The following is a 19,654-nucleotide window of genomic DNA, read 5'->3' as shown; positions in this document are numbered from 1 at the left end:
TCACCATGGTCAAACACGGTAATTCCTGGCTAAAGAACTCAAATCGAGCCGTGAGTCTGAGCGAGTCTCGGTGAGTAATATTTGGGTGAGCTTGAGTCCTAGTGAGTACGACTCAGAAAAATTCGTGTCAGCCCAAGTAAGCTCCACAATTTTGGCTGACCTTTTCTAGCACGTGATGGCACCTCAAGGCAAGAAGTACATCTGATCCAAATCATGAATTAGATTTACTTCATCTATCAGCTTGAAAAAGAAATCTGCCATACGACTAAATCCATCGGCCACCGAAAGCTTTAACAGAAGTGATGATCTTTGTATGAGATGATAAGATATGAAGAGATGAGGATCTCTGTATGCTTGAAGAAATAAAAATTTGCATTCCACTTATATGCATAATCTACATGTGACACGTGACTACAAAATTTGGCTGAGCAGTTTAGAACAATGTTTGCTGTACGTGGGGGATGTTGTTTTCATCAAGCCTAAGTTGTTTAGGATTCCTTAAAAGATTACCCTCTTTCTTGGCATTTGGGATACTATTAATTTTCATATTCCATGTTTCCAAATGTTTATGCACCCGTAGTATGTGACCTAGAGGCAGTAATCAATTCATAAGCATTTTGTGTCCCTACTGGTATATTCCGACCCTCAGGGGCGTCTGCGTAAGCAGGCGTTTGGTGTGTAGCGACACCACGGACCCGATCTAACAGGAGGGGTTCTCACAAAAGAAGGATCGACCACCCTGGTGCAGCATCTGGCCACTACCTCCCACATGCAAACATCAATTAACTCGCGGCCCTCAGTCCCCAGCAGCTGCGAAGCAACTAAACACGACGGCGGTCAGATCTGCTATGCAGCAGAGGGCGCTAAGAATCTGTGGATCCGGACAGGCCGCCATCAGAACCTGAACTTGGCAACGTTTCATGCTAGCACCTTATCGTGTAAAGCAAGTCTAGCTATACTATTCGAGGAGCTAGAGGGTGGTAAATGGGATATAATAGGGCTCAGAGAAGTTAGGAGGACAGATGAGGCCTATACGGTGCTACAGAATGGGCACGTCCTTTGCTATCGGGGCTTGGCTGACAGAAGAGAATTGGGAATGGGGTTCCTAATTCACAGGAACATAGCTGGCAACACAGAGGAATACTATAACATTAATAAAAGGGTGGTAAGTATCGTAATTAAACTAAATAAGAGATACAAGATGAAGGTGGTACAGGCTTACGCGCCTACATCCAGCAATGATGACGCTTCAGTCGAAAGCTTCTATGAAGACGTGGAATCCGCAATGAGCAATGCAAAAACACAGTATACTATATAGATGAGAGAGTTTAATGCAAAGGTAGAAAAGAAGCAGGCTGGAGACCAGGCAGTAGGAAGTTAGTTTCCTCTTATTGAGGAAACCAACCTTAGCATAAATACAATGAATGATAATCTGACGAGTATCATTACGGAGTGTGAAGTAGAAGTTGGAGACAGGGTAGTTAGACAGGCGGACACTGGCAAGCTTTCCCAGGAAACGAAGAATCTCATTAAGAAGCGTCAAAGCACAAAAGTCTCAAGTACAACAGACAAAATATAACTGTCAAAGCTTTTGAAGTTGATTAATAAGAGTAAGATATCTGATGTAAGAAGGTATAACATGGAGAGAATTGAACACGCTCTGAAAAACGAAGGAAGCGTCAAAGCAGTGAAGAGGAAACTTGGGATAGAAAAAAATCAGATGTATGCACTATGGGACAAAGAAGGCAAAATAACTACTAATATGGATAGGATAGTTAAAATAGCGGAGGAGTTTTACAGAGATCTGTACAGTAGCTGGGACAACCAGGACATTAATACTAGAAGAACTAGCAGTAACCCAGAGACACCCCACCAGTAATGATAGAAGAAGTCAGAAAAGCCTTGGAGAGCATGCAAAGAGGCAAAGCAGCTAGTGAGGATCAGGTAACATCAGATCTGCTAAAAGATGGAGGACAGATTGTGTTAGAAAAACTAGCCACCCTGTTGACGAGGTGTCTCCTGACAAGAAGAGTACCAGAGTCTTGGAAGAGTGCTAACATCATCTTAATACATAAGAAAAGAGATGACAAGGACTTGAAAATTTACAGGCCGATCGGTTTGCTCTGCATAGTATACAAGTTATTTACAAAAGTAATTGCTAACGGAGTTAAGAAAGCATAAGAACTCAATCAACCAAAGGAACAAGCAGGATTTCGAACAGGCTACTCAACAATCGACCAGATTCATACTATCAATCAGGTAATAGAGAAATGCTCAGAGTACAACCAACCACTATACATAGCCTTCATAGATTACGAGAAGGCGTTTGATTCAGTAGAAATATCAGCAGTCATGCAGACACTGTGGAATCAGGGCATCGATGACGCATATATAAACATACCGAAAGAAATATACAGGGGATCAACTGCTACCATAGTGCTTCATAAAGAAAGCAACAGAATACCAATCAAGAAGGGTGTAAGGCAGGGGGATACAATCTCTCCAATGCTATTTACCGCGTGCTTACAGGAGGTTTTCAGAGGCCTAGAATGGGAACAATTAGGCATAAGAGTTAATGGAGAGTACCTGAGTAACCTGCACTTCACTGATAACATCGCATTGTTGGGTAACTCAGGAGACGAATTGCAACTCATGATTACGGAGTTGGACAAGGAGAGCAGAAACGTGGGCCTTAAAATTAATCTGCAGAAAATTAAAGTAATGTACAACAACCCCGGAAGAGAGTAGCGCTTTGAGATAGGTAATGTTCCGCTTGAAATTGTAAAAGACCATGTCTACTTAGGGCTGGTAATAACCGCGGAGCCGAACCACGAGATTGAAGTAACTCGTGATTGAATAAGAATGGGGTGGAACACATTTGGCAAGCACTTTCCAATTATGACAGGTAGATTGCCACTATCCCTCAAGGGGAAGGTATATAACAGCTGTATCCTGCCGGTACTTAGCTATGGAGCAGAAACATGGAGACTTACAAGGAAGGTTCAGCATAAATTGAGGACGACGCAGCGAGCAATGGGAAGAAAAATGAAAGGTGTGACCTTGAGAGACAAGAAGAGGGCAGAGTGGATTAGGGAACAAATGGGGGTTAAGGATATAATAGTTGAAATTAAGAAGAGGAAATCGACATGGGCCGGGCATGTAGCACATACACAGGACAATCGCTGGTCATTAAGGGTAACTAACTGGATTCCCAGAGAAGGCAAGAGGGTTAGGGGGAGACAGAAGGTTAGGTGGGCAGATGAGATTAAGGAGTCTGCGGGTATAAATTGGCAGCAGCAAGCACAGGACCGAGTTAACTGGCGGAACATGAGAGAGGCCTTTGTCCTGCAGTGGACGTAGTCAGGCTGATGATGATTGGTATATTCCTAATGAACTACGGCAGACAATCAACCATGGTGCAATTACATTGTGAGTTCCAATTACAAACATGGCTCATTGACAGACTAATTCATATGGTAATCACCCCTTCATAATCATTCAACAGCCCATTAGACAATGAGAAGGTTATAAGTGATCTCACAAATTATTCAACTGCTCAGTCCTATTGAAGGTACAGGTGCGATCAAAAGTGTGCAGACCACGGGATCGCGTGGCAGATTGCATCGACGCGCCAGCTAGCGACGAGACACGACGAGACACCTGCTGCAGGGCGCATGCGCGTCCCGTCTTATCACTTGGCTTCTCATGTCGCTCTGTTGGACGCGTTTGCGGCGCTCGTAGCCAAAACGACCACCGGGTGTCGCTTTCTTTGCTCCATCGAATCTGTGCCGTTCTTATAGGCAGCGGCTGCAACGGGGCCGGTTCGAGCGCCAGCTCGCGTTGTTATTCACACCAGTTGATTATATAGGATAAGCATAGCGAGCATCGCACAAGCCGACGAAGCCGAACGCGCAAAATTAGGTTTTCTCAGGCCAGCTCACCTGTGTAGCGCTAATCCAAGTTGCACTTGAATGAGCTCAGTTAAGACAAAGTGGATGTAGCCGAAATTAATTAAATGTAGTCGAGTACATCATGACCTAAATGAGTCAGGCATAAGTAGGTTAACTTAAGCCCAGTCCAGCTTGGCGTTTTCAAGTTGAGCGAAGTTAAGCTTAATTGAGCCCATATGAGTCGAAATAAGTACAGCCAAATCTAATTGGGAAAAGTTCATCATGCTCATTTTTGACCTAGCCATGTAAAATAAGCCTATACAAGGCAAACATTATCGCGGCCAATTATTCTATGTCGGCTTTTCCCCTGAGCCCACAGAAGTCAAGGCCAGGAAGATTAAGTACTCTTTACCGAATTCATACTGCTAAAGATAATAATGTCTAATTATTGCCGATTGTTATGAATGGTAATTATGACTGAATATTAGCGTGAAATAAAACTAAAGTACCTTTTGTGTTGGAATTTCACGTGTCATAACTAGGCTAAATATGCATTACTAAGCTAATTAGACAAGCACCAAGGTAACTATAAAAACCTGATTAAGCTTGGTTGGTCATACCATCATCAAATTAATTCGCCTATAATAAGTTTTAATTAGGCAAAATCTCAGTAAAACACAAATAATTAACGTAATTGCAGTCGAATTCTCATGAACTCAGAGAATCCAAGCTCAGCAAGATGCTGATTACTCCTGACCGAGTCGAGTCTCATTTACTTAAATATAAATCTAATTAGCTTTAACATTATTTATAAATATTACTGAATATAGTTCTCGACATCCTAGCCCACCCGAAGCACTCGAGTTTTACGTCGCAGAATTATGCAAATCACGCCTCGATCCGTCTAATATAGACATCTGTTGCTGCATAGGAAGCTTTTGAGAGTAAACGTGTTTAATGCAGTGTATTTATTCACGTTTGATTAATTTCGGCTACATTAACTTGGACCTAACTAAGCTGATTCAAGTGCAACTTGGATAAGCCGGACAAATGCAAGCTGGCCTGAGAAAACCTGATTTTGTGCGTTTGGCTTCGTCAAGTTGTGCGATGCTCGCTATGCTTATCCTAATCAACTGGTGTGAATAACAACGCGAGCTGGCGCTCGAACCGGCCCCGTCGCAGCCGCTGCCTAAAAGAACGGCACAGTTTCGATGGAGCAAAGAAAGCGACACCTGGTGGTCGTTTTGGCTACGAGCGCCGCAAACGCGTCCAACAGAGCGACATGAGAAGCCAAGTGATAAGACGGGACGCGCATGCGCCCTGCAGCAGGTGTCTCGTCGTGTCTCGTCGCTAGCTGGCGCGTCGATGCATTCTGCCACGCGATCCCGTGGTCTGCACACTTTTGATCGCACCTGTACATTTGTAATACCATGAGCCTTACTGTGAACCATGCTGATAATCATTACCATTTCACATGACTAGGTGGGCAAAAATTACTAGCGACAGAATTTATTTACTTCTCATTATACAGCTAGCAATGGAAAGGAACGTGATTGGAAAGACACTAATAGACAAGAAGTGTGAGTCAGGGAACAAATAAATGTCAAGGACACTTCAGTTGACATTTCAAGAAAAAGAAATGGAGATGGGTAGGGCACGTAAGCAAGATAACTGCTCATTGTTAAGTGGCTGGATTCCAAGATAAGCTAAACGTGCAAAGGGGAGACAGAAGCAACAACTCTTGGAGACAGAAAGTTGGGTTGGCAGATGAGATTAAGAAGTTTGCAGGGATAACATGATGGCTAGAAGACCACATTGATTACGTAAGAGAGCCATTATTTGCCTTTGCAGTGAGCACAGTCAGGCTGATGATCAAATTTAGGGGAGACGAAGTCGTGCCCAAAATATGAAGTGCATGAGGAATCACAACTGCTTCTGATTGATGCCAGAAGTGTAAGTACGGAAGATAAGAATCTGTCACCAGGGTCATGTCTCAAGGTGGTGCTTGCGTGCAACAGTTACTGCAAAGACAGGTACACACATGCGAGCTCCATGTTAGAGGTTTCTATGCATGCGTTATAATATTGTGCCAGCCAAGATTAGGATGTTCACAAAAGTAAAAACAGTTAATCTTCACGCGATGTATTGTAATGCATATAAGCACTCGACATAAAGCTTCGGTTTGGTCTGTTGCCTCATACTGAGTCGTGACGCACCTTAATAGCAACCACTGATGTTTATTTGCCCTGACACGGAAAACAAGGAAAACTACACAACATATACGACAACCGATGGCATCGGTAAAGAGACCTTGCTGCCTCCGAAAAAGATAAACGCTCGAAGAAAATCGATCAAGCAAAACTTCACTAAACGCGCATTTCAGCAAATTGAATTGCCGGAGCGACTATCGAGATTGTGCTGGCTGGTGCAGCTAGTTATGTCGCGAGAGAGCGGAAGAAACGAATCGAAGGAAGAAAACTAGGTCTCGTTATTCGTTCTCCCTTTTACACGCGGGCGATATCAGCGACAAGACATGACAGTGTGAGAGCGCGAGGCAATGAACGACCAACGAAACAGGGACGGGGGAAAAAAGTGGATCCTTTCAAGGAGAACCATACACTGAGCGCCGAATGTTGACGGAAGTAAACGTAGTCTCGAGTAAGGTCTCGTAGGATTGCAAGTTATACGGACATTGCGTCTTCACGCTTCTGCTGGTCGGAGGTAGTAACTCCGCACACGTGAGCCCTCGAACTCTCGCCAGCACACTCGTGGGCTGACTACGAGTGGTCGTTCTTTGCGCTTTGTGGCATACAGAACGAGCACCGCGCGGGCCATGACGCGACACATTTCGTGCGTCACTGTGACGTATCGTCGCGCGATGGCCCCTCGACCGACTCGAAAGTGCAGTGATCGTATCAGATACCCGCACGGCGTTCGGTTGTCATGGGGAACTCACTCACCTGAAAACCCTTGACGAAGTGGTCGTAGCTGAGCACTAGATGCTGAGGGTTGACCAGCCGAAAGCGACCGAGGATGGGGAGGAGCACGGACAGGCCGAACCAGTAGCGAGTGAAGACGGGCAAACTGCGGAACCAGTCGGCGATTTCCGTCATTGCTGCGTCGTTACCGACGGGGATTCAAGTTCACACACACACCACGCTCAGCGCAACCCTTCCTATTTTTTCCCCTCGGAACCCCCGGTATTAAAACGACGTGTACTTCTGAGCGCCCGGAGCACCGCGCGTGCGGCCATCAAAAAATGTCGATATCCTTGGCATTGTGACCGTGGCAATGAGTTGTGAAAAAGTCGTCGGTTCATTTACAATAAATTATTGTAACTATAAATATTCATAGCCAAAATTTCAGTCAAATATTGAATTATTTACAAGTTGATGACTAGAAGGCGTTTGGGTAACAAAAGTTTTTTGTAGGCAGCGGTCCCTTCAGTTTTGGGTCCTTAAATGCCTCAAGCCTCGGGCATGCTTACAGCATTTATCCACTTATTTATCCCTTCAACGCACAAATGCAAAGCCTTTGAGAACTACGTAGCGTAAAAAAAAAACAGTATATAGTTCTAAGAATACGTACGTGTGCAAAGTTTGTAGGACGAAATCAACAGGTATTTTTTGTTTTTTCTAAATGTGTTAATCTCAATAGTTTTGCTTTCTTAAAATAATTTGAAAAGCCACTAGGTGTCGCGTGTTACTATCCTAATACAAAAAGCACAAGGTTTTGATTATCATCTCTCTTCAGAACCAAAACAAGCGTGTTCGAAATGGCGCTGTCCAGCAGCCGAAATTTCTGCACGTCCTTACTGCGGACCGTTCGCGCACTCGGCGCCGGCACTCCGTGGTCAGCGACTCGCAATCTGCGTTCTGATGCGACGCGTCTGAAGCCCGTGACCAGCTCCCCGCCGGTGGCACCGCGGCTGTCCGTCGTCGAAGGCAGCGTGGTCTCTCCGTCGAACGATGTCGAAGAAACGAGGCGCGTGTTGGAGAGCGTCAACGCGCAGATCGCCGATGACACGACGGGTCGCCTCTTTGCGGTCGTTTACATTCACGGCAAGCAGTTCAAGGTGACCCCGGAAGACCTGGTGCTCGTTCAAGCCGACATGCCGGTGGACATCGGGGACTCGCTGCGCCTTGAGAAGGTGATGCCGTTCACCACGCCGTTTCCATTTTAAAGTGCCTAGGCGCAGTTAATCATGAGTAATCACCGGAAGGTCAAGCGCAAAAAAAAAAAAAAAAAACAGGTTTACGGCGCCTATATGAGGCCCTAAGTTCGCCACGCAACAGTGGCAACGGTTCGAGGTGGATTGTCCCGAAGGTAGCGTGTTTGATCCCGGCCGTGGCGGTCGTATATCGATGGAGGCGAAATGGTAGAGGCGTGATGTCAGTCCACCTTGGTGCAAACGCTCTTTAACACCAATATCTCACGTAATCGGCGCTCTTTCTCACGCCTTTTGATAGAGTACTTTCGTACGAGATTTGAGTAGTTGCAAACGAATAAGGAAATTTCTTTTGAGTATGTGACAACATAACGTATTTTTATTAACAACTTCCCTGAAAGAAATAGCGGGGGAGCTCTGCCTACAAAATCCACCCATTTAATCAAAGAATATCGAAATGGATTATGACCAATACTGCTTTGGAATGCATGTGAGTAGACATGCGTGTAAACATGAATCCAGATAAGGCTGGGAGTAATGCCGAAGATAAGCAGATAGAACCATAAGTCGGCAAAAAAAGTGGTACTCACTCGGACTCACTCATTAAATATATCTTGCACTTCGGACTCGCTCAGACTCGCCAAAATGTCCTTTTGCCGGACTTACAAAAATTTTCTTCAACTGGACTCACTCGGACTCACAGCTTGATCCAAGTTCGAGTGAGTGGACTCGTGAGTGAGTTCGCTGGCCTGTGCCAGTAGTAAGTAATGACGGGCTTTCCCTGAAGAAGCCCATCCTGTAAGTGCAGTTTAAGTGTGTAGAGGAACACCTAAGAATGACTTTCTTGCCTGCATCTGTTACCAGATGATTAATGCAACTTAATGGCTTTTTCAGCTTTTCACAAAGCCGATAAATCTTGGTGGCATTAGGAGGGATGTACAATAATTCTAGATAAAAGAAGGACCTTGTGCATACATAAGCTGTTCCTTCTGTGCAGAGCAGCAGTCCTCGGTTGTCGTAAGTGATGTTCCACTGCTCGTTCTTTATTATTGTTTCGAACATACCAAGAGAAGTGTTGCTTTCTGTTCTGCATTGAGCTTTCCAACTACAAAATGTCCAGCTAGTCATCTGGTAGCACCTTTTGTCTCTTCCACTGAAATCCATACTTGTGATTCACCGACTTCTGATTTTTTTTTCTTGTGATGTCTTCTCATACATTGGTTGCACATACTGCTTGTCAAGAGTAATTTTGATGGTATATTTTGTTTGCAGTACCTCATGGAAAAAGTTTTTGAATGTCTTGTTCTTTATTTCTGCCCACAAAGAGTTGCAGTTGCTGACGCTTCGCATAAGGCTTCACAAAAAACTCTTCTCTTTCTTTTGAGCAAAGCTTTCCGACAAGAATGTCCGTTGATGACGGTTCTTGAAGCGTTGGCTTGATGCAACATTCTTTTTTTTTTGTGCTGCTGCAGACGCTTTTTTTTACGTGGTACCCGTGAGAAGAAAAAGTCAATTACACTAGGAAGGTAGTAGTAGTAGTAGTAGTAGTAGTATTTTTATTTACAGTAAGCCGGATACAGAGCTCACTGCAGGGGCAAAGGGCTAAAGGCGAACAGCCTGACAAAGGCCCTTGTCCCTCCGCAGTCCGTGACAGTGCAAAGCTTAAACAATACATTGGTTTCAAGCAACCTGAAATTGTAAACACAAAATTCAAACATAAATAACATAAGAAGTTTACATAACACATTTTAAGAATTAGAGGTCAATCTCGTTATAATTCACAACTAAACAATATCAATGAAACAAACTCAAAAACAGACACAAAATGCATGCGGATACAATGAATTCCGCTGTATACACTCGTATAATTTATATAGAAGTTTATGAACAATTTAAGCATTTGCAGAGGCATGAGACTCCATTGTGTAGTTTCGATAGTGTAGACCGGTGGTTATGAGTAAGTTCTTTATTTGTTTCTTGAAAGTCGCACTACTAGCCCTAAAGTTCAATTGATCTGCAAGGGTATTTAGAACCTGAGGTACCTGGTAAGCAATACTTTGTTTTCCATACTTGGTCCTTGTTCTAGGTGCAGCGAATAGGTCGCTCAGAAGTTTTTAAATTGGCACTAGCATAAGCGTTCTTGCTGGCTTTTATGTATCTTATTGAGTGTCTGATAGAGTTGACATCAAATAGAAAATTTTGTTGATTTTTGAAATTTCTTCTCACCTGCCTTCCATATGGTTGGCAAAATACTCTTTCTCCATCCATAAACTATCACTGCGAGCCGCCACTGGTCCATTGCCGGATAGCGACACTTTTTAGCGCCTTCTTCAACACTGTCTGGCAGATTTCCAAAAGCCACCGTCAACAACATAAATACGAACGGAACTGACATCAAACCAGAAATGTCAAGGGGCACGATTGCGCCTCTTTGTCTGATGCATTTCGCAGCATCCATAGCGCTTGGATAGCCTCCAGAATATTTTGTGATGTAACTTTGTAAGTGCCTGCCTATCATTTGTGCCTAATGCTTGCCATTAAATTATGGAGCCATACTCGTAATAGCGGTTGAAATATTTATTGAAGCTCACCAATCTGTGAAAAATGTTGAAAAATGCAGAATTATTATTACTTGCATCCAAAGGCTTCGACATGTGCCTTCTCAATTTGGATACTCACAATAGCTCTGTTCCGAAGCAACGACAGCACTGCTCTATGTGCTGCAGCCCATCACTGTGACAGCAAAGATGCAGTGGAGCCACTGCATTCGTTGCACTGCTCCTTCTAGTAAACTGTAGCTATATGCCACACAGCTAGCCGAGCCTTGCTAGGGTACGTGCACTATAGCCTTGTTCACGTAAAAACTGTGCTGCGTTACTCTTGACTCCAAGTGATGGAGATCTTCTGGGAAGTCCACTGGCTCTAGCCTATCCTTGTGTTTTATTACTATGGTGTCTGTAGTTTTGGCCACATAACAGATATCACGAGCATGGCACGTATGTCTTGTAGCCTATGTTGCCATTTATGAGCATGGCATGCATGTCTTGTAGCTTATGTTGCCATTTTTGCCTCTAAATCTGCAGTTTACTCCGGTGAAACGTGTATTTGACAAATATAAGAAAAATAATTTTTAGGTGTTTAGAAGCTGATATATGTATAAACATAGAAATAGGCACTATAAGTGTTTGATTGAAATGTTTTCTTTGCTTGAGCCAATAATCTACTGGACAATTATTTAAGTTTTATTTCTCATCCATTATATCATGCCCATATGTTAAGCAAGCTTGAAATGAACGTCAAGAAATATAGGAATTTAGCCAAAAGTTGCACTAATCCTTATCAACGACACCATCAATAAAGTGTGCACTGTGTCTTATGGAAGTGAAGTGGGTACTTTGCTAGTTTGCAAAATGATAAATTATGGTTTAGCGGGCACTTCACAACTCTGCTTGGGGCAGGCGCTGCAGGATAGTTTAATGTGGCCAATGTTATGTGCACGGAGATTCATTTCCTTGCAGCACAGTTCAGGTGCCCACTAGGAGAAGCCTGGCTAGCAAATGAGAAGGCATTAGGAATCGTTGTCACTTTCTACCCGTGAAGGCAAAGCATAAGCGTCCTCCTATTATCGAGCAATCACGTGTCCACTTGCCCGTACATTTTGCTTGCTGTGCCATTTATAAGTGAGTGGTGGTCTAATGTACTCGTTAGGTGGCTAGTGAACTAATGCAACAGTAGTGTGCCACAGTGGGCACACTACTGTTGGAAAGACAAAGCTTCAGACAAGGTGAAGCGAGATTGACCAGTTTGCACCGTCTTCTGGCATTCTTAAGCATCATTTACTTTTGTTTTATGTCCTCAGACAGACATCTTATGTAGATTTTCCTAAATATACACTAGATGGAACTCTGGCATTTGTGCTTGTGGAAGCTACAACGCACGACACTTCAGCATGCATGGGAAGGATGTGTAGTACATGGATCTGTCTAATCTTTGTACTTCTGACTCCATGTGTGTTCATGTGGCTTGGAGCTGTTTTCTCATGAAATGAAAATCAGCAAATGTTCAGCTAGTGAACTAATGCAACAGTAGTGTGCCACAGTGGGTACACTACTGTTGGAAAGACATTAAACAGCTTCAGACAAGGTGAAGCGAGATTGACTAATTTGCACCGTCTTCTGGCATTCTTAAGCATCATTTACTTTTGTTTTATGTCCTCAGACAGACTGTTTATGTAGATTTTCCTAAATATACACTAGATGGAACTCTGACATTTGTGCTTGTGGAAGCTGCAATGCACGGCACTTCAGCAAGCATGGGAAGGATGGGTAGTACATGGATCTGTCTAATCTTTGTACTTCTGACTCCATGTGTGTTCATGTGGCTTGGAGCTGTTTTCTCATGAAATGAAAATCAGCAAATGTTCAGCAGTTGCCTTTCACCGCCTTATTCTTTTGGGCTCACCATTTTAAATCTGGTCACGAAGTTCAAAAAAGTTTGTTCTTTCGTTCGAGAGAAAACCGAAACACAGCAATAAATGAAGCCGCAAGTACGAAGACTAGGCAAATCCGTGTACTATGCATCATTCCAGTGGTCGCTGATTTATCGCAAGCATCAGAGTCCCCTCTAGTTAATTTTTGGAAACTCTATGCTCTTTCATCTGTTAGTGTAGCCATGGGTCATTCTACTTTCCAGACAAAGTTTTTTCAAGCTAATGTATAACTACATAGTGCATTAGTTATACATTAGCTTGAAGTATACAAGCTTGAAGCCCTAGCACATTTAATTGCTCAGTATAGCTGCTGTTCTATATTTTTAAAATTTTATTTTTATTAATTTTCTTGATAAAGAAAATCTTGCACTGTCCAGTATGGAGGTGCCAGTGAGGTAACGATGACAATGATAGGTGCATTCATTTACGCCCAGAACTTCATGTCTTTGTAGGTGCTGTTGGTCGGTGCTCGCGACTTCACACTCCTAGGCCGGCCTCTGCTTCACCGCAACCTCGTTCGTGTCGACGCCACCGTCGTGGAGAAGTCATTGTCCCAAACAAAGCGAAACTTCGTCTACATTAAGCGGAGCCGTTATGAGAGACACCATTTTTACCGATACCCGCAGACCATACTGCGCATCAATTCCATTAAGCTGCTCCGAGATGTAAATGCACCTACAGATGGCGAGGACAGCTCTCGGTCACGCTCTTCATACTGAGCAGAGTGCCTGCACTGTGCCCTGAATCTGTTGACGCATCATTTGATAAAAGGAATCGGTGGTACAGAACAGTTAGTGTAATTTCTGCCCTGTGCATGCCAGGGTGCTGAAAAATGGGCAGAGGTAAAAAAAGGAAGGCCAAAGAAATACTGGGAGGTTAACTACATAATTTCAATTGGCTACCCTGTACTTGGGAAGGCGAAAGTGGGTGTTAAAGATTGAACAAGAGCATGATAGCACTAAAAATGCGGCATATACTTTGACAATGACACGTACAACTTATAACCTATTCAAGTTTTCCGTTTGCTTAAGCCCTTGAGTTGCAGTGCCGTGATTTCTCGTGTTACTAATTTTTGAAACTAGGCACTGCTCTAAAACTTGAACCACGCAATCAGAAAATCGTACACGATGCCTATGCGTTTTTCTGGCAGTCACCCTCATACCTCTGAAGTTCAGTGTGCAGTATATGATTAAGGATATGCAAGCAAGACGCATGAAGTTTTGTGCACATAAAAAAAAGCAAAGCATCAAAACTAATTGAAAAATGCAGGCATGCTTATACTTCATTGTAGACGTAGATGATGTAAATATTTAAGCCTAATTAAAGCTATATGAAGTGAACTCTCTTGGGTTTATTTTAATCCAACACAATTACTGTTGCATTTTCAGCATTGCTCTTGGAGAGGTGATGCTGCTTTTGCTGTCATCATTGTCATCCTGATACAATGACATTGACATTTATGTGCTACATAATTTGATGATATCGTTTTTATTTTTATGTGGTTTAGAAACCAGCTTGACAGATATAAAAAAATATTCACTTGCTTTTCACATGAACTTGATTATTGCTTGAAAAATTTGGAAAAGCAAGATTTTCAGAACACTGAAGGCCTGAGCATGTGTCACAGGTCCCGTTAATTAGGGAGACGATCGCCGGGCTAATTCCAAGGGCCGAAGTATCGGCCCCCCGAAGCGCACCACAAAAGCGTGGACAATTTAGAAGTGGTCCTTTTTGGCGCGCCAGCGGACGCCGGCTGTGGCCCAAAGAACAAGTCAGAGCCAAGAGTTGATAACCAAAACAAAATTATATTCTCAATAATGGCAGATCAAAAAAAACACTACACAAATATGCACACTCCACAATAGTTGCATACAATATGTCATCAATCAAACAACGTACTACACAGTACAATCAGCCACACTCGAAACAACGGACACAGACAACCATACGCACTACAATGCAGTCGCATGCATTGAACAACCAAGACACTTAAAGACTAAAGAGATAGAAGACCTATTCAGTCCAAAGTTCTTGGAACAAAAGTCTGGATGATACTCTTCCGAGAATCACTCACTCAAAGTCCAGCGTTGTCGTTCCGCTGCCCCCGAAATTTCTCTTCCAGGAAACCTCGCGTCTTCAATTGGCCACTCTCCAAGCTTCAACTTCTTCGCCGGAAACACGTCGGCTTCACACACGCAGCTGTTGCCACGCGTTTTCGCTCGATAGCGGTAAACACACACACTCTTGCCTGCCGCTCGAGTCGTCACCCCTCAGGTGGAAATCATCATCTGCTTTGTCTCTACGGACAAAACCTTCGCCGACTACACGGCGGAATCCCTACGCGCTCTGGCGCTAACTTCCGTCTTCTCCTCTTGATCTCTCATCTCCGCTGCTCGGTTAAATACCTTCCGCGCGCGATTCCAGAAAGTTCTCATCATTTCGTCGGCGCAATGCGCAGCGAAGGCTGGGGAGAGGGCGAGACGGTTCGAATGCCGTCCGCGACGGATGACTCAACCCGGCATGACCCCGCCCCTTTCCATCTAGAACATTCGAGTGCTTGCTCGGCCGCCGTTGTGGGGTGAGGAGGTTCGTCGGCGAGCCCACGCTTCCGAGGGGACAGGGAGCGTGCCCGGGGAGCTTGTTTTTTTATCTTTTTCTTTTGACCTCGCGGCGTCACTCCCGCGTTTCGTTGCGAGAATTTGTCGGCGTGCCCTTTTTGAGCGCTCGTTCTGTGACACTGCCCTCCACTTTAAGAATATTATCTCATAATATTCAAAACCGTACAAACGAGTGCGAACAGTCACCACACACTCTGAAAGACTGTAACATAGTCCGTCGCTCATGACACGTCACATTCACAATAGATCACTCGATACAATAGTATATTGTAATTCAATCTCACAACACATGAAATATAACCACAGGTATATGACTACAACACTTCATCACACATTCCAAACAATACAAACGTACAAAGTTCTGTCTTTACAACAATTATACAACACTATACATCACATCATCGCACAGAACACTTTGACTCGCTCGACATACACTTGTGACACAGGATAACAAGAACATTAACACAACATATGTCACTCAGCCCTGCCAAACACATTCCGATTCCACCTCAGCACCTATCCTGTGAATTTCGAGCTGCGCTTGCGTCCTTTCTTGCGGTGCTCGCTCGATCTCTTCTTGTTTTTTCTCGTTCTTTTTCGGCGAGCCCTTTCCAACGACGGGGTCTGAGGCGGCGTCTCAGCCATCGTTGTCACTTCTGACACTGATAACGGGTGATAACGCTCAACCGATCCTGTCACCCGCTTGTTCATGTCACGACATTGGGCCTGGCTGGCCGACTCCGTCACCTTTACACTGTCTGTCGGTTGAGCTTGTGCCGACGTGCGTCCTGCTGCCCAGCACGTGAACTCATTCAACACGATCATCTTCCCATTCGCTGTCTCTTGCGCCGCGGCTTCACCTTGGGCTCGAGTGAGATCCTTCGCGGGATTGTTCTCCGCTGTATCTCGCGGTCCTTGTGTCGGCGGGGGCTCCATCTTCGGGTCTTCCCCCAAACATTCTGGATCATTCGGCCCTCGCGCCCCGTCGATGTTTCCGATGACGAGGTCGTACAGGGGGGTCGTCATGCATAGAGCCGTAACCTTCCCGCTGAAGTAGGGGGGTTTCAACCTCAATCTCCGCTTCGGAAAGCATCCGAACCGTACGGTCAATTAGGCAAACCGGTTTCGTTCTGCCTGTCAACTCACTTTCCCGTATCAAATTTCTCCGCATGATAACCGTGGAGCTACCGGTGTCTCTTAACACCGTAATCTTCTTGCCCGCAACTTTTCCAGGCAGCGTTGGCATTCCCTTCGTGACACCGGTTGGTTGTTTTGTCTTTACAGCACCCACAATAGGAATTTTCTCCCCATTTTTCAACTCTACGAATCCATCGGTGACGGCATTATCATCGGATTTCGGTGCTGCTAGCACACAGGATACCTGGTGAGTTTGACTCGCTCCGTTACGACATGCGTCTGCTTTGTGCCCAGTCTGACCACACTTAAAACATTTTACCACCGTAGGGCTCGTAAAGTTAGTACGACAGTTGCTCGCGCGATGACCCACTCGGTTACACAGAAAACATCGCGGAACACTCTCCGGTGCACGCTTTTTTTGTTCGGGTGCCGAATTTTTTGAATCTTCAGGACACTCCTTCTTGACTTTGGCCAAATTAGTGCCACCTTGCGCTTTCAAGAATTGATCCGCTAATTCAAGCATGTCTTCAAGTGACTTAGCTCTCCTCTCTTCCAGGTACAGCGACAGGCTTGGGTGGCAACTAGTAAGAAATTGTTCTCTAATTAGGAGCTCTCTAAGCTGATCGTACTCCTGCGCTGTCCCTGAAAGTTCAATCCATCTGTCGAAATAATGGCAAAGTCGGGCGGCATACTGCGTCGCCGTCTCACCTTCAGCTGGCATTCCTGTCCGAAATCTGTCCCGGAACCCTTCCACAGTAAATCTAAATTGCCTCAGCAAAGCAGCTTTTACCTTTGCGTAGTTGGCTGCATCGGTCGGCGTCAGCCTGCCGTACACACTGAGCGCTTCACCACTCAAGCAAGTACTCAAAGCAGTTGCCCATTGATTTTCCGGCCAATTCTGGCTCCTTGCAATCGTCTCAAATCTGTGAAAATACGCGTCAAGGTCGTCCTTCCTTTCTTCAAACGCGACGAGCAGCTTGCTTGGGTTCAAGCGGAAGCCATGATCTTCCCGTTCGCTGCTTTCAACTCTAGCTTGGACGGGAGTTTCACTTCGCTGTTGCAAACGGAGCCGCTCGAGTTACATCTCGTGCTGCCGCTGCCGTTCCCTTTCAGCCATCTCCGCTTCTCTTTCTTCTCTCGCCCTTTCGGCTGCCAACTTCTCTCTTTCCAACTTCAATTGTTGCTCTCTTTCTTCCTTCGCCCTTCAGCGGCCAGCCCTTCTCTCTCCAACTCAGCTGCTTTTCCCACTTTGGCTCTTTCGACCACCAACCTTTCTTTTTCCAGCTCAGCTGCCTTTTCTTCTGGGTGACCCACTTCCGTAGTTCGGCGCCAGAAAGACCCATCTTCTCACCAAGAGCGACTAACTTTTCGAGATCCATTGTGTCTCGCAACTAAAACCTTGCCGCGTGCAAAAAAAATATCTGCCTAAATCAGTATATCGGAACACTATCCTGCACTCGTTAACGAGAACACTTCGCAACACATAAAATCGTTCCGATAGCAGTATCAACAACTCGAAGCTCTTTCTCACTACTTTGGACACACTGTGCACCAAAAGGTCCTGTCGCGGACGCCAGATTAATTGTCACAGGTCCCGTTAATTAGGGAGGCGATCGCCGGGCTAATTCCAAGGGCCGAAGTATCGGCCCCCCGAACCGCACCACGAAAGCGTGGACAATTTAGAAGTGGTCCTTTTTGGCGCGCCAGCGGATGCCGGCTGTGGCCCAAAGAACAAGTCAGAGTCAAGAGTTGATAACCAAAACAAAATTATATTCTCAATAATGGCAGATCAAAAAACACAAAACACAAATATGCACACTCCACAATACTTGCATACAATATGTCCCCAATCAAACAAAGTACTACACAGTACAATCAGCCACACTCGACACAACGGACACAGACAACAATACGCACTACAATGCAGTCACATGCATTGAACAACCAAGACACTTAAAGACTAAAGAGATAGAAGACCTACTCAGTCCAAAGTTCTTGGAACAAAAGTCTGGATGATACTCTTCCGAGAATCACTCACTCAAAGTCCAGCGTTGTTGTCGTTCCGCTACCTCCGAAGTTTCTCTTCCAGGAAACCTCGCCGAAGTTTCTATTCCAGGAAACATCGCGTCTTCAATTGCCACTCTCCAAGCTTCAACTTCTTCGCCGGAAACACGTCGGCTTCACACACGCAGCTGTTGCCACGCGTCTTCGCTCGATAGCGGTAAACACACACACTCTTGCCTGCCGCTCGAGTCGTCACCCCTCAGGTGGAAATCATCTTCTTCTCCTGCTTTGTCTCTACGGACAAAACCTTCGCCGACTACACGGCGGAATTCCTGATTTAGAAAAAGTTTATTTACAGCATGTACAGAACACAAAGGCTTCATACCATTCTCGTAACAGGGCACATACACTTCGGCACATCTATATTTCACGACTAACATCACTACGTTACAGTGAAGACATTTGCTCTAATATACATGATTATGTTGGCATACATGTACACAAAAAATCAATGTGATATCACGATACAAGGGTGTAACGATACAATAGATCCAAATGAAACACAATTTGTAACAAATGAAATCATATATAACAACTCAACGGGTGCTGCTTAGCACCAAGTCCGTCGAAAAATAAGTTGTATCCTATCGTGTTCCAACCTGACGAAAGGGCACGACCAATGCCGCAGAAACTCTTGCTCCCCGAGGAAGAAAAGCTCTTCGGAGAGGAACGCGAGGATCTCTCGTCTCATTCTCCCCAGTATCGGCCACAAGGCACGCCGGCGGCAATTGGCAGCTACGGCCTCGCATCGGTTTCTCCAAAGGCTGAACAGCCCCGCAACTATTAAGAGAGCGGAGAAGCGGCTACGCGGAAATCGGCCGTTGGACACGAAAGTTCGCACACCCTGTCCCCGAAAACCAGCATTAACCGCACGCCAAAAAAAGGCGGGAAACCACACATTCAAACGTCGCATGTCGATTGGTCTCTACCATGACGCAGTTGGGGCAAGTGGAAGTGCGAACTACCTGCCATCGCTGCAACCGATCTCGCGTGGGGAGCAAGCCCCAGCCCAACCTCCAGACAAAGTCTCTTAGATGCCCTGGCATCTTCCGTCTTCTCCTCCTGATCTCTCATCTCCGCTGCTCGGTTAAATACCTTCCGCGCGCGATTCCAGAAAGTTCTCATCATTTCGTCGGTGCGATGCGCAGCGAAGGCTGGGGAGAGGGCGAGACACTTCGAATGCTGTCCGCGACGGATGACTCAACCCGGCATGACCCCGCCCCTTTCCATCTAGAACATTCGAGTGCTTGCTCGGCCGCCGTTGTGGGGTGAGGAGGTACGTCAGCGA

The 19,654-nt window shown here is 45.2% G+C and overlaps 2 protein-coding genes across 2 annotated transcripts in view; one reads left to right on the top strand and one right to left on the bottom strand.

Moving 5' to 3' along the window:
• Positions 1-7,160, bottom strand: part of Der-1 (derlin 1) — a 44,213-nt gene extending 37,053 nt beyond the window's left edge. Inside the window, exon 1 of the mRNA XM_037424926.2 lies at positions 6,851-7,160. Coding sequence (XP_037280823.1) covers positions 6,851-7,003 — 153 coding nt within the window. The 5' untranslated portion in view covers positions 7,004-7,160. The remainder of the gene's footprint in view (positions 1-6,850) is intronic.
• Positions 7,161-7,606: 446 nt separating this feature from the next.
• LOC119174120 (mitochondrial ribosomal protein L21) lies at positions 7,607-13,887 on the top strand. Its single transcript, XM_037424927.2, has 2 exons — positions 7,607-8,040; positions 13,000-13,887. Exons 1-2 carry the CDS (start codon positions 7,666-7,668, stop codon positions 13,264-13,266), a joined length of 642 nt encoding a protein of 213 aa, XP_037280824.1. The 5' UTR covers positions 7,607-7,665; the 3' UTR covers positions 13,267-13,887.
• The last annotated feature ends 5,767 nt before the right edge of the window (positions 13,888-19,654 follow it).

Source organism: Rhipicephalus microplus, chromosome 5 (genome assembly GCF_043290135.1).
Source record: "Rhipicephalus microplus isolate Deutch F79 chromosome 5, USDA_Rmic, whole genome shotgun sequence".
NCBI classification, from domain to species: Eukaryota; Metazoa; Arthropoda; class Arachnida; order Ixodida; family Ixodidae; genus Rhipicephalus; species Rhipicephalus microplus.
Note: the sequence above shows the minus strand (reverse complement) of the source record. Positions and strands in the feature narration are given on the sequence as shown.

What these genes read in the sequence shown, in the direction of transcription:
- LOC119174120 (XM_037424927.2), top strand. Translation starts at nt 7,666, where the DNA reads ATGGCGCTGTCCAGCAGCCGAAATTTCTGCACGTCCTTACTGCGGACC. An exon ending in ACTCGCTGCGCCTTGAGAAG is followed by an intron (nt 8,041 to 12,999) that starts GTGATGCCGTTC and finishes ATGTCTTTGTAG; the next exon opens with GTGCTGTTGGTCGGTGCTCG.